This window comes from Euphorbia lathyris, chromosome 4, assembly GCF_963576675.1.
Source record: "Euphorbia lathyris chromosome 4, ddEupLath1.1, whole genome shotgun sequence".
NCBI lineage: Eukaryota > Viridiplantae > Streptophyta > Magnoliopsida > Malpighiales > Euphorbiaceae > Euphorbia > Euphorbia lathyris.
In genome coordinates, this window is record NC_088913.1 from 72566736 (window position 1) to 72582286 (window position 15551).

The window sequence follows — 15551 nt, forward strand, 5'->3', positions numbered from 1 at the left end:
TTATCGAAGATTTACCTAATTGTATTTCATCTTGTATTCAGAACGATTTTACTTCGTTTTCTAATGATTCTGTTTATATAAAAAAAATCATCGATTAGGATATAGGTTTTACATTTTAAGTTTATGAATTTTTTTTTCAAAGTTTAAGGTTTATTTTTTAGGATATAGGATTTATAAATTAGACTATAAATTTTATTCTTAATAATATAAAGCTTATAGTTTAGGATGTAGAATTTTATGTAACTTTCTAACATATTTATATAAATAAAAGGGTCAAATACATGAATATCATTATTAAGTATAAAATTACAATTAAGTCATATCACCAAACTTAATTCTTAATATGTCATTATTCTTTATATATTATGATTTTACATCATAATTTTAAAAATCTAGATTCCAATTCATAAATCATAAACTCTGGAAAATATATTCTAGACTTCTAATTTATAAATTTTACTCCTTAAAATATATTAAAAGGGCTGATTTTACTAGTTTGATATAATCCAAAATTATGACTTAACATAGTTGTAAATAGTTTTTAAAAGATGAATTTCTATGTAATTTCCCCTAAATAGAACCCCAAAAGCTTATAACTTTGGACTTTTACCTTTTAGAAAGCCTTTCTAACATATTTATAAATAAAAGCCCACGGTTCAAGTCTATAGTCCAAACCCATGGACCAAATCCACATTTCTCCAATCCTTACATGCCCTGGTAACATGAAGGCCCAACAAAGGATCCAGGGGCTCTCTAGTCATTTCAGTCCCTTAACCAACTTCTATAAATAAGCGGACTAAGTTAATGGTACGGGATCCATAATCGGCTGTCTCTCTCTAGAATTCCTTGCTAATTGGTTGATCTGCCTTATTTCATCTACTGACTTGATTGTTAGAGTGTCCACATGCATCTTTCTCGATCCACGAAGAGAACTATAAAAAGACCCCGTCCGGAAATTCCATAATCCTATCAATTATATTTAAGATTTATTTATTTTTATGCTTTATCAGATTCTTAGATTTCGCTTTAGCACAATCAATTGTTCGTATTTTGAATATTTTGTACATACAAGATAATAGACGAGTGGAAACAAAAACTAAATGCTTTTCGGATATGGATACTCTCAAATTGGGTTTAAATTTAAGAGGTCGTGTTTAATACATTATACCATTAATTATGGTATAATTATAAAATTGAAATTCAAAAGATTATAATGCATATTTTTCTATTAGCAAATAATGTTATTTTCGGGATATTAAAGATAGAGGTGTCAAAATTGATCATAATCCATTTAACAACTCGTTTAACTCGCAATTAAACAAATTAAGATTGACCCATTTATGTGTTGAGTCATAAACAAGTTGATTCACCTAACTCATAAACAGGTTAAACCATGAGTTAGTTGGGTTGATTCATTAACACATTTAATAATTCATGGAAAAATGATAAATCGTGAAAAAATGAAACAAAAAAGGAAAATTGAGAAAAATGGAAAAAAAAAATCAAAAATGAAAAATTAGTTCGAAACTTAATATATTCATTTAAAAAAACATGAAAAAACGTGAATAACAAGAAAAAATTTCATGTTTTCGTGTTTTTAACATTTGCTTACGTTTTCATGTTTTTCGTATTATTTTAACTTTTTGTGTTTAGAGACCGTAGTAGAAAGAACGGGGTGCCAATACCCCGGTTTGTTCACATTTTCACATTTCCCTTTTTCTTAATGTTTTTTCTGTTTTTATATTTTTATATTTAATTTTTAATTATATTAGTTAATCAGGTTAAACGAGTTAAATGAATTTTAATGTAATATTTTGATTTTTAATTTTAATTATATTTAAATCAAAATTTACTTAGAATTAATTAATTAAATTAAATGAATCAATCCGTATAAATTCATTTTCATATCCAACAATTTATTAAATCCGTCATGTCAAGGTGAAAGCTCAAAATTCTGTCTAATTCTACTGACAATAAACGTAAAGATATATATAAGAGGTGGAGAGAATAAATACAAGGAGACTTTGTATTTACTATTGGACTATATATATACGTGAAGGTAAGAATTAATTCTTATTTTATGAATAAGGAACTTGGAAAATGTTTCACGTGTGACATATAATATATAATATTCAAAATATAATAATAGGAAAATCATAGGTGACTAGTATAAAAAAAAGGGTAAAGTTGAAATAAAACCCCTGTTGTTTCACTATTTTTCAAATAAAGGACTATGGTTTACTTTTTGTCGAAACAATGATTGAGGTTTCAAACTTGGATTAATGCTATTAAAACCATCTTTAACGACCTAAAAATGAAAATTTTCAAGAATTAAAGTCGTTCAATATCATATTTTTTATGAAACTACATTTTCGATTTTCGAAAATAATCTTTTTTGGAACTTTCTCTCTCTAAACATTAACTTTCCCTCTCTTTACCAAACATCATCTAAACAATCTCAAAATAAAAAAGTTGAAGAATTAAAGTTGCTTAGAATATTAGTAGTTTTTAAAATATGTTATTTTTGAAGTCGTCAAAGGTGATTTTAATAGTATCAATTGAAAAAGTCCTTATTTTGTTAAAGTTAAAAACCCCTCGTTTTGACAAAAAGTAAACCATAATCCTTTATCTGAAAATTAGTGAAACCATATGGATTCTAACTTAACCCTAAAAAAAAAAAAAATACTTAATAAGCATGCAGAACAAAACACTGAGTTCTCGTCTTATAATAAGATGTGGAGTTCAAAAATGCTTTTGTTGTTTGTTGGGCTGCTGGCTATGGCAGATCAGTCCATGCAACTCAGTCTGAAGAACCCTCTGAGGATTCCGGATCGGGGTTCCGTTTTCGGGCTCATTGCTACTTCCATAACTGCTGAGAAAGCTCTGTTTGATTCTGGACTCTTCATTCCTTCTCAATCTCAATCTGTTCATTTGTTTGGTAACATCTCTTCTATGCTTATTTATATCAGAATTGGAATGCTTAATTAATTAATTAATGTCACAAAACTTTATTTCTTTCTGAACATCAATATCATCCAATTTTGCATTTGATTATGATATTAAATTTTGGTGAATATATATAGGAAGAGAATTCATCAGTGGGAAGATTCATGGACTTGATGTTGTATATGTGAGAAGTGAAAGCACTCCCGCGGTATGATATATATATATATATTTATTTATTTATCACAAAAACTCTTCTTTGTAGCGTTTACCTTTCGTGTGCAACTAGATTAAGACTTGCATAAAACATATTTAATATATTGAATTAATGACACATTAAGGTACATGTGGGAATAACAGTGCAAATCCTATGTGACCACTTCGAGATTGAAGGAGGAATTATTCACTATGGGGCGGCTGGTTCGACTACCGATACACTAAGCATCGGGGATGTTGTTATCCCTGCTCATTTTTACTTCACTGGTGCTTGGGAATGGCTGGTATATTTTTTGACATAAAGTAGCAATACATTGCGTCATTTCATAAACGCTTGAGACTGAAATTGTTCTAATGTGTACAGAATAAGGAGTCGGGAGATCTGAATATAGGACAATAAAATCTTCCATTTAGTGGAACAAATATGTTGGGAAGTCTTTCATATGCAAAAGAAGTTGATGTTTACTTCAATGACGCAGTATTTGAGTCTCCTAATATTTCCATTACTTTTCATTGGCTAATTTTTGCAGCTGTTGCTAACATTCAGGTTTTCTTCTCTCTTCATCTTCAACTTGTTTCCTTATTTAAATAGAAAAATGAATTTAGGAATAATGAAAAGTGAATGCAGATAGATGGAGCCAAAGTTGTTTATGGAGGGAATGCTTCAAGCTCAGACATATATGTGAGCAACCCAACATATAGAAACTTCTTATTCAACAAATACGGTGTCAGAACAGCAGATACAACCGGAGCTGCTTTTGTTTTGGTAACTTCCACTAAACAAAATTTTTATTGCAGCTAAATATCATGCTCGAGTTCAGTCCATTAAAAAAAATAATCTCATTATGAGTTCAGCTCTTTTATTTGTTCACGAGGAGCTCGTTAATTCTATTCATAAACTTTACTAGATGAATTTGAAAATTAATGAATGAAGAACTGGAAGTCGAAGATAGGATTTCAATCTCAATTCAAATTTCCAATTGGGGTTGCTCACGAGTATGTTCATGAATATTATAATTGAACTTGTTCATGAGCTTGCTCATGAAACTATAACAGAGCCTATTCGTAAGCATTCAAGCTAAGTTTTACCATGCTCAAGTTCAAATCGAGCTTCAAAATCGTGCTCAAACTCAGCTCCTTTATAAAATCTAATACCAATTAAACAGGAATTAGAGGGTTTTAGTCTTAACCCACAAAGAATTTTTTCTGAAGCAAAGTTTGAAAGAGTATAGGCTAGGTTTTTTATTTGATTGATAAAAGTTGTGTTTCTTACAAAATTAGAAGCTTATATAACTCTTCTAATTGAGAGAAAAAGACATAAAAAACCCAACTAGGATTACAACCTAATAAGCAAAAGATAGGGGTAGTAAAGGAATAAAAGCACAAATGGCATTTGGGTTATTAACGCCATAGTAAATTTCAGAATTGTGGCAGAAAACTGGCAGCTTGGTCCCTTTGGTCCGAATGCCCATTTATCCCTGCCACACGGCATGTGGACTTCTTCACACGACGAATGGCTGAACCCGTGTAAACAGTTCCAGAGGTGGCCAGCTGGGGCAGCTGCTCAGCCTCACACGGCGTGTGGCCTGATACACATAGCGTGTGAGGCTGTTTTGCTGATTTTGGCTCCTTCCTTTAAGCCTGTGTTGGAGATGACAGCATCAAAAGCAGCCGAAAACGGTCAAGCTTTTATCGAGCTTTTATGAGAGAGTCAAGTGCCTAGCTAGTTTCTCACTAACGAGCGGCTCAGCTCATTTATTGTCCTGTTTGAAACCAAAAATCGAATGTTAAACTACCAAAGAAAAAATGAATTGAAAGAATTATGGTGTTATTGCAGGCAGCATTATCAAATAGTAAGTTTAACATTGTGTTCCAAGGAATTTCAAACGAAGCAGGTGGATCAGGTGATTCCAACAACACTTTGGCCTGCGAAAATGCTTTCAGTGCGGCAGCTCAGTTTCTTAAGTATCTTGCTCGATATATGTCAATCTCATATTCTTTATGAATATTATACAATAATACCTATGTAATCTTTATGTATTCAAATGATTTCTACTTACAATGGCAATAAAATAATCATACATATATGGCATTTTTTCTCCCTATATATATCTATATCGTTATCCTGTATGTGATGAGAGTATCAAGTTGATAAAAAAATGTTAAAACGGATATTTATGAGAACTTGAGTTAAAGAGGTCCAGAACGAAACAATAGGAGAGTATTGAAGACTATAACAAGCGTATTCATCCATGAGATATTGTGGTAGGCAAATCATAAGGGAGTGTAACTGGATGTACCGAAGGAGCGAAAAATGAATGAAAATGACAATTTTGGACCTCAGATCGGCGACCCTGCGTCCAAGTCGTCACTGTGGATCCATTTAATCCAGACAGGACTTAGTTTGAAAATATTTTTTTGTTGGTTTAAGGTCAAAAACTTCATCAATTTATTTCTGCCAACTCTTTTCTGCATCATTTAGTATGGAAGCCTTCTAATCTGAGACTTCTTCGAGCACTTGATTCCGTCAAAGTTTGGAAAAACAATCATGAAGTATTTGGATAGAAAAATTCAAAACTGAGACAAGAAGTAAGAAGTGATCTAAAAGGCTTTAGACAAGAGATGAAAAATCAGATGGAAAGCCTTAGACAAGAAATGAGAAGTTTTGACCTATTCAACTAAATGGAGAAACACACTAGGCTCTCTAACATTCCAAGAAGATCCAATTGTTTCTCTTAAAAGCCATCACTATTTTTTCCATCATTGTGTTCTCAAAGAGGTAAACCCTAATCTATCAAGTTGCTATGTTGAAGACATTGGCATTGAAATTGTTAGTAGAATGTTTCTGTTATTAATGATGATTTTAAATTCTTATTTTAAGTTTATAGGTAATAAAATTGTAAATGAGAATTTGAATCTTTGTATGAATGTGGAGGAAGGATTTTTAGTAAGTAAGGACATTGTAGAGATTGATTTTGTGTGTGGTACGATTGGAGAATCTCATGTTCGAACATACCATCTCTCATTTCACAACATTTCTTGTGTACGGTGATGATGTCATCATCACATAACTGATACTCAGATTAACACCATCAAACAACACCTTCATCAACCCTTACAATTAAGGACATAGGTCCTTTTCGTTACTTTCTTGGTTTTGAGTTTGCCAAAAACTTTAAGAGTCTTCACATGTCCCAATGCAAATATACCTTACAACTCTCTAGTGAATACAATTTCTTTAGTTGCAAAGTTATTTCAACAATTGTTATCCTCATTGCTCTCACCGCATCTCACATTGAGTTATCTTATATTGCCAATACTTTGTCTCTTCATTTATGTCAACCAACTATAGACAACTTTCATCGAGCTCATATCTCAAGGGTATTTCAGATCTTGAAAAACTGCAAGCCTTTTCTGACTCTGATTGGGCTTCTTGCCCAAATTCACACCGATCAATCACAAGGTATGCAATTTTTCAAGGCATATCCTTAATCTTTTGGAGGACTAAGAAATAGAGCACGGTCTCACGTTCCTCTTTAGTTGACTACGGAGCTATGGCCTCTACTTCATGTGAGTTGCTTTGCTTTTTAAAAGATCTCACACTATCACAACCCACCCCTGCACTCCTTTTCTGTGACAACACCTCCACCCTTCACATAACCCAAATCATGTTTTCCATGAGCGCATCAAACACATCATCACGTTATCGAGGAACATGTTCAGTCCGAATGAAATCGCCTCATGCCCATACCCTTCACCCCCTACAACTTGTTGACCTTTTCACCAAAGCTCAACACCCCCCTCAACTCCGTTTTCTCATTTCCAAACTCGGCTTTATCAATCCCTTTCTAGCCAAGTTGGAGGTGGGGGTACGTAATAAGCTATACCACATTACATATTTGAGATTCAGTGAAATTCAAAAACTTTCCCAATGGTAACCGATCACTTAATAAATTGAAGTATGGAATCAAATAGAGAGAAAGAAACACTCATTAAACAAAAATGAAATTACACAAAAAGAGAGAGGAAAACAAACAATCCATAATAAGAGAAACAAAGTTTGATAATCTCACAATATCACTTATTTGGAAAATGCTTATCCCACAAGAAGAAGACACAAACAAACATATAAATGAAGAAGCTAATAAAAGAAAAAGACTAGAGCTGGTAATTACAGCTTCCATCGTCACTTCTAGCAGTTGGGTCAAAGTTTTTAGCATTTGGATCGGTACAACCTTCAGGAATTGGAACCTTCATTTGCTGAGCAGCTTTCCCTGTTAAGTTAATCATGAAAAACATCAATCAATCCAAATTAACATATATGTATTAATGAATTGGAGAATTGATTGATGCAAAAAGCAAAACCAACCTCCTTGAATAGGATGAAAAGGGAAGAGCTAACCGTAGAAATTTCCTTGATCAATGGCGTCTTGGTTGGCTTCACCAAGTGCAGCTTGACTCATGTACTTGTCTGCCAACTGAACTCTCTTCACATTCTCTTGTTCTGCAACAAGCATCTGTCCGTACTCCATCAACTTCTCTGTTGTCATCTTTGGTTGCTCAAATGTTGGTGGTCCTTCCCTTGAGTTCACTAAGCTCTTTCCTATTTTCTCCACTCCTACTCCTGATATCCACTTCCTCACTTCGTCGTCGTACACTCGAGCCCTCAGGGCGCCGAAGAAATCTGCAAACAAATAGTAGAATGTAAGTGTTCCGTTATGATTGAGAAACAACTGCTGATAGCTATTCCGACAGTAAACAATAAACAACAACAGTAGATATATACAACTAAACGAAACTGGCTCTTAAGCTAATCCGATAGCTCTAGCAATGTTATAGTTGAGTTGATAGGCAAAGTTTAGAGAATAGCTTTTAAAATGAGTATTTATCCCTAGTAATAGACTCAATTAGAGGTGTTAACGAGCCAAACCCGAGACATCACTAGAGGAAAAGGTAGGGGAGTGGTTTCGGGCTATTCAAGGCTACTCGAGAATCTAGGTAGGCTCGGCTCGGCTCGAGAATTGACAAGGTTGGGCTCGGCTCGATATCAAGAGGATAAAAATAGGCATGGCTCGAGAAAAGATGCTCGATTCAAATGTACTCAAATTATACGGTTTACACTTTGTTATCTAATTCCAGCCTTCTAACGAAGAAAACACCAAATTTAAACATCATAAAGCAAATTTAACATATAATTTAATGATATAGTTATCAACTTAAAAATTAATGAAATACTTATATGTACAATAATTACAAAATAATTAAGCATGTTCGCAAGCTTTCGAGCCGAACCTAAGGAAGGTCAAGCTCAGACTCGTAAATACTTGAGCCGGTCATGAACTCTAGTCGAGCTTTGACCGAGCTGACCTCGAATAGATTGTGAACTACCTGACTAGTTAATACTTGAGCCGGTCATGAACTCTAGTCGAGCTTTGACCGAGCCAACCTCAAATAGATTCAAACTACCTGATTCATTAACATCCCTAGACTCATCTTATAAAAAAAGATTGCAACAATAGCTTTTTTTTAAGAAAAATTCAATCAAAAGTTGAATGTGATAGTTTTAGTAACAGACTTAGAGTACTAGGTAAAGTTTTAAGAATAGCCTTTAGAAAACCATTCAAGCCATAAGCTTATTTTGATAGTTCTAGCAGGTAATATTCAAGCTAGAACAGTTACGAGTAACAACAAATAGTAGATATGCAGGGAGAAACTTAATTATTACCGATGGATTGGCCAGGGAACATGTCAACAAGCCTGACAATGTCTTCATCAGCAACACCATCAGTCTTAAAAATACCTTTGCAGACACCAATTCTGTCTTCCCTAGTAGGAGCCCAGTAGAACTTCTCCATACGACCATCACGGATAAGAGGAGCATACAATGTCGAGAAATCGTTACCAGTGACGATGATCGGAACACGGGGATTGTCTTCCTTGTTGTACATACCAGGAAGCTGAACATTTGTTGGATTATCAGCAATGTTCATAAGTGTTGCATTCACCATCTGGTTGTTCACTGTGTATTGAGTAGTTCCTCCCATTCTTCCTGCTCCGGCATCAAGATCGTTGATGAACAAGCAACACATTTTCCCCTTCTTGATTATATCAGCTGCCTCACGGTACCTCTGCCTGATCAGCTTCGCAGGTTCACCCGCGTTCCCACTTTCCAGCTCTCCGGCACTCATCATGATTGGGCTGCAATAATGTAGCATACATATTAGGCATGTTAATGCAGGTTATTATCGTGTCATAATCGTATTATGTGAACTCACTTGATTCCCATCTTGGCGAAAACAAGCTCGCATTGGAAGGATTTTCCTTGACCTTTGCCTCCCCAGATACCCAAAATGAGAGGAACCTGAACATCAAATTAAGACAAAGATCAGATATTTTTATTCAAGTTCATGAATAAAAAGAACATGTATGTTAAATTATATAACCTTAATGTTTGGAAGGGTCATGAAGTTCTTGGTGATGTGAACAATAAGCTTGTCCATGAAAGCTGGGGCAATGTACAAACCATCCATGGTGTTGTCAAAATCATACCTGCAAAATTGGATCATTTTGGAGTCATTAAAATTCATCAAAAAAGGCATCCCCTATTTGAATAAGCTTGAAGTGTGTTCAAGCGGTAAATACAGGCTGCTGTAGATAAGGGTGTGCAAGGGGCCCCTTTAACACGGTCCAAAAATTTAAGATTCCAAAAAGTTTAAGACGGGTCTGCATGAATACATTAATAATAAAAGATGTTGCTAAATTCAAATACTAACTATATTGATCTATAACGCTCCAATACCTTAAAAGTGTCAAATGAACCCACCGTCACTGAAGTAGGGAATATACATGTCGGGTAGTTTTTGAGATAATAAAGTCATTTGTATCAATAAAATCACTAAAACGGATTCGACAGTGGAAAAATGACATGATACATGTAAAGACATGTCACATTCCACTTTTAGTCTACGTGGCTGTCGCGTGACATATTAGAAAGACTAAAATGATTATTGAAAACTAAATTAAAAGATTAATAAAATGATGATTTTAAGTTTTTTTGATATGACATGTGGCATCTATACGTCATCCACATGACATATGTTAAAGGTGTATTATGACGTGTCGTTTATGTAAATGTCTTATCAGATTTAGTGTCGGATCCCAGCTTAGCAACTTTATTGATAGAAATATGCTACTTTAGTAACTTTAATAACTACCGGCGCTTCTTTTAGTGCGCATAAGTGTTTTTGACCCTTTATCATTTATTCATTTTACTCAAAATTTAAGTTGAAATCTAAGTTTCTTAATCTAAAACACTCTGATACCATATAAAGAATCATCGAATTAAAATTTAAACTGATAAATAAACTTGAAACATATGTAATAAATCTAGTGACCAAAACCATAAGCAACTAAAATTCAACTTTAAACGGCTCTGATACCATATTAGAAGATAAGAAACTTACTGACGAAGACCGGTGCTCATGTATTCATAGGAACTCATGACAGCATAGTGGGTTCCGGCATCCTGGGGAGCCTGGAAAAGAGAGTCAACCATACCCTTACCCCTGGTGATATCTTGTTGGTCATCAGAGATATCAGTGGCAAGGCCAGACCATCTGTCCTTATCAGTCTGTTTTTCCTCATCATATTCTGCACTAACTTTGAAGTTCCCACCAGCTGAATGCTTCAAGTTTGAGAACCTGAAGGAGTTCACCTTTTTCAAGCTGCATCCTAAGAAAGCTGAGCTTGGAACTGATGGGCTAGCACCTGACCCATTCAAGGCTAACTGCACCACAATTAACTCTAATCAAATCATATGCTTATGAACAATTCATACATAGGAAAATCATCACTTCCAATACCGGGACAAGATACAAATTTAACTTTATGGTTATCGGGTGAAAGTAGATTTAGACTTCACATATAAAACAAAACAGTACAATTTTAAACATAATGTTTACCTGAGTAATTTCGGGTCTAAGAGTTATTTTCATTAGCAGAACATGTACAATTTCAAGCTTTATTAGGTGGTCAGAACGTTAGAGGTTAGAGGGTTTCCAAAACATGTAATTACATATGAACAAAGCTCATATACGATAATCAGGTTTGATTACACCGATTAGCTTAAGATTGCACTATTTTGTATGTGGAGACTAGATCCGCTCTCCTCCGTTAAATATAAGGCTAAATTTGTGGCTTATCCCCTTAATTATATGATAAAATACATCTATGGTCCCTCAACTATACGTTACTAACATTATGACAGTTAAACTTCATTTGTAACATAAAAATCTTTGAACTTTACGTTATACTAACATTAAAGTCCACATAAGAAAAACCTGTTTAAAAATTAGTAAAATGAGGACTTGAACAACGTTGACTATATTATGGACTTTTTTTTAACCATGTTAACATAAATTATGACCAAATACGTATTTCAAGCTCATGTCGTTAATTTTTTAACGGATTTTTTTTATTTGAAAATATTATTATAATGAAATGAAATCATCTAACCATAATAGTAGTGTTACAGTTCAGTATTTGACTCCTTAAATGAATGTATTTGACTCTAAACTTTATTAATAAATTGATTAAGAAAAAACTAAGTTAAAAGAGATAAATTATCCTTTACTCATCAAACTAAGCATAAAGAACTTTTTGTAAACTAGATGCATAAATAAAACCCAGAAATGACAAAAGCTCAGTAATTAACATCATTAATTAACACAATTAAACTAGCTAATTCATTGGATATGGATGAATACATAACTGTCAAACTAAATGACTAAATTATCAATTTGGTACTGTAGTTCACCGGTAGAATCAATTCAATCCAAAATCAAAGTTTAGTATCAACTTAGTCCTTTAACTTGGTATCCAAATTCAAATCAGTTAAAAAATAACACGTGTTGACACGAGCCACTTCACGTGTCATTTTGAACTAATTTGATCCTCAAAACCAAATTGGATAGTCAAATTGATACCCAAACGAGACTAAATTGATTCTACAAGCCAACTTCAGACCCGAATATAAGAAAAAGAATTGGCGGGAAAGATAAAAAGAGTACCGGAGCCCTATTGACAGCGCCGATGGTGGTGGCAGCCATGGAAAAGCAAGGGAAGTTGCAGAGATGGAGCAGTGAAATTTAGAGTATATCCGGTCTTTTGGGAAGAGAAGAGTGAACAAGTGGAGACTTATAGCTGAATTTTTTTGAGTGAAGTATAATTAATTTTGGTTCAGGATTGGCTTTGAAAATCCTAACGTCCACACAAACAAGATTGCATGCTCTGCCACGTGGCGATACCGCATTAGCTTAGAGTTTAGTGTCTTCGATAGTCTTGTTGAGGTTAGGATTTAAGATCGTCTCTTCACCACTTATATTTTTGATAGTGTTTTTTCTTACCACATAACGGTTGGTTGGACAATAATACCCTTTTGTTTCTATTTGCTTGTGTTGTGTTGTGTGTGCTCTGCTATAGTTGGCTTAATACATTAGCAGTCCTTCAAATTGGCCCATAAAACCAATTCGCCCCCTAACTTACGTAGTGTCCGGTAAGCTTCTGAATTTGTAAAATTGGTCATTCTATTGGCTCTTGAACTTGCTTATGGCATGTTTGAGCTGTTATTGTTTGATGTTTGCTGTTTGAAAATGTTGTTTTTCCAAAAAGTAGTATTCTATGTTTTTGAGTTATGAAAGATAAATAAAAATTGTATAACCAAACACTCAAATCTCTACACTTTCATGTAAAAAGGCAAACAGGATCGGAAAAGGGAGCAGCCAAACACCCCTTAAAGTGGTATACATTTGAATTTGTCCAAATCTAATCGTGTTTTCACACGTGGACTTATAGAGTTTATCATGCCACTTTAAGTATGCTCAAATGGCTAATGAGACATATTATAAATTCAGGAGCCAATCAGCGCATTGAACCCTAATATATTAAACCATTTTAATTCTAATGTAATAGTATGGTCAATTACAGTCTTGATCACATGCATCTTAATGAGCATGTAGAATTTTCTCATTCACCGTTAGATCTAGGTTTACTAGATTCCTAAGGTGAGATTCAAAGTATCACGAGACTTAAATTTAATAAGCCTATATCTAACAGTGAATGAGCAAATTCATTACGGTGCATGTGAAAATTCATGTGGTTAATAGTAGGTAGATATTGTTCAATTTAGTCTAAACTTAATTTATCTGATCCTACAGTTTTAAAATATGTCTAAATAAATTAGAAACACATCTTACATCGATTTGGGTTTCAACTCATCCATGTTCACACCATCATCGTTTAGGAACGCTCTTTATTCATGCCTTCTAACATCACACTCTCAAAAGCAAATCATTACAAGTTCGCCAACTTTCTTCTAATTCATCCCTGAACTAACACATTATTGCGGAGAGACGGTTCTAATACCAATTGTAACAGTATAATAAATACAATATAAATATTGTTCATTTTGCTTTGCCCTGAGTCCTTTTATATCTATTTTAAAATATGTCCATATATATTAAAAACACAGTTTACTAATATAGTTGAATTATTCTGTGTTGATTTATGGAAAATAGGATAGGATAATATGGTTATTGTTGATTTGTTTGCTTCAAAACAAGCTTAATTAGTTACACTGTCCCACGTGAATGAGTGACATAATTCTTTGTATTCTTGTAATTATTTTGTTAAGAGAATCCAGAATTGTGGTAATTTCATTGGCCCATTCTCCTCAAAGTTGATTGTCATGAGATTGTGATGAAATAGACAGGTACCCAGCTTTCTTTAATATCCATAGATTCATGATCCATTTACAAAGTTGATAAGCCCATTCCCTTCACTATTTGTCATTTTGTCATTTTACCATTTTTAGTTCTTCTACTTAACACAATTATCATTTTCCCACATTTAGTCTTTATATTTTAATTTTTCCTAAAATATAACTCTTGATTGATGATTTTAAATACACACATTTTAATACTATTAGAGAACACACCTTTTAATAGGGTGTGTGATATATTCCTCGTAATATACAGATATAAATCCTGATCAAATGTCTTAAACAGCTTTACAGAAGGTTCGGACATAGACTGACCAACATCCACCAAGGAGTTATAGACCCGGATCCCAAACATGCGGTTAAGAATCAATATGGGGCTGTTCTAGACCTAACCCTTTGTCGAGAGCTAAGATCCAGACAAAGGTCGGTATTGATAGGTGAAAGGCAATAAAGCTCACATGGGTAGTGAATGCGAGTGTGAACGCAATAAAGAAATTGTGATACACATGGAGGCTTCTTTTTGGAACAATGTGATCACCCAATAGGAATGTGTCTCCTCAAGGCTATAACATAACAACCTATAAATAGAGGGCTTAAGAGAATCTTTTGGGTATGCTCAAAACTCTAGCCCTGTTGCTTGTTCACTATTTCTAAAAGTGGTACTAATTTAAGCATTAGAGTGCTTACATCAGGCTATTGGCATCTCCTTAGTTTTGTAAGAATTCACTCAGACGATAAGGATATTTGAGATCTTTATAGATTGGATAATTTTTATAATTTGTCATTTGGTGTGGTGAGCATGGAGCAGAAAGTTGATCATGACTTCATCGGCTTCAATGATGAATACGATCGATGGCAACATAAGAAAAGATAAGGATAAGAAGGAGATCTTCATCAAGAACATCATAGATCAAAACGAATGATGCGTATTTTCTCATACTATATCTACTAAATTCAAGATTGTATAAAAGGTTAGGCGTAGTCGGACGGACAAGGTCCTCGAGGATTAGTCAAGGATTAATGGAATTTGTATTTTCTATATTTAATTTATTAATAAATAAACTAAAACATAAATGTCAGTAAAATATGTGTTGTACTATATAAAAATAGTACTATAAAATGAAATTTATCTAACTATAAATCGATGTTTTTTTTATGATTATGATTCTAAGTTCTTTCCTCGTTTTTTAGCCATGGATTCTATATTATTATTATCAAGAAGTTAAGTTTTTTTACCCAATCATTTAGACAGAGAAATTTTAAATATCCAATACACTTAATAAGATGTTTATTCTTGAAGCAATTTGGATTATGTTAGATATGAACTCAAAATGAAGATAAATAAAAATATTTTTTAATATTCAAAATCCTAAAATGTACATTTTTTTTTAGTAGAAAAGGAAAGAAAAGCAAAGCAAAACAAGCAACTACACCGGGATTAGCCTAGGAAAGCTAACCTCAATCCTATCCTCTAAAAGAAGAGGAGAAAGAGCGATAGGGGAACGGTAAGGGTAGAAACACCTAACACCCCCTCATGGTCTGCCACCGCCAAGTGATCTGCAACACGGTTCTGCTCCCGGAAAATGTGGCTAAACTCAAGGATATCAAATGAGGG

At 33.8% G+C, this 15551-nt stretch overlaps 2 protein-coding genes across 3 annotated transcripts; one reads left to right on the plus strand and one right to left on the minus strand.

The window, feature by feature from the left end:
• The first annotated feature begins 2733 nt into the window (after window positions 1-2733).
• On the plus strand, window positions 2734-5164 carry LOC136227236 (bark storage protein A-like). Its single transcript, XM_066015906.1, has 5 exons — window positions 2734-2938; window positions 3084-3154; window positions 3285-3443; window positions 3788-3925; window positions 4997-5164. The coding sequence occupies exons 1-5, from the start codon at window positions 2734-2736 to the stop codon at window positions 5162-5164; spliced, it is 741 nt and encodes a 246-aa protein (XP_065871978.1).
• A 1969-nt stretch (window positions 5165-7133) lies between these two features.
• LOC136225913 (ribulose bisphosphate carboxylase/oxygenase activase, chloroplastic-like) lies at window positions 7134-12388 on the minus strand. Of its 2 annotated transcripts, none has more exons than XM_066014079.1 (7): window positions 12228-12388; window positions 10623-10945; window positions 9603-9708; window positions 9435-9520; window positions 8885-9357; window positions 7562-7843; window positions 7134-7433 (listed from the first exon to the last, which is right to left on the minus strand). In XM_066014079.1, the coding sequence occupies exons 1-7, from the start codon at window positions 12264-12266 to the stop codon at window positions 7318-7320; spliced, it is 1425 nt and encodes a 474-aa protein (XP_065870151.1). In that variant the 5' UTR covers window positions 12267-12388; the 3' UTR covers window positions 7134-7317. The 2 variants fall into 2 exon arrangements, with proteins under 2 accessions (XP_065870151.1, XP_065870152.1); XM_066014080.1 differs by having other exon boundaries at window positions 7529-7843.
• Window positions 12389-15551: the final 3163 nt, after the last annotated feature.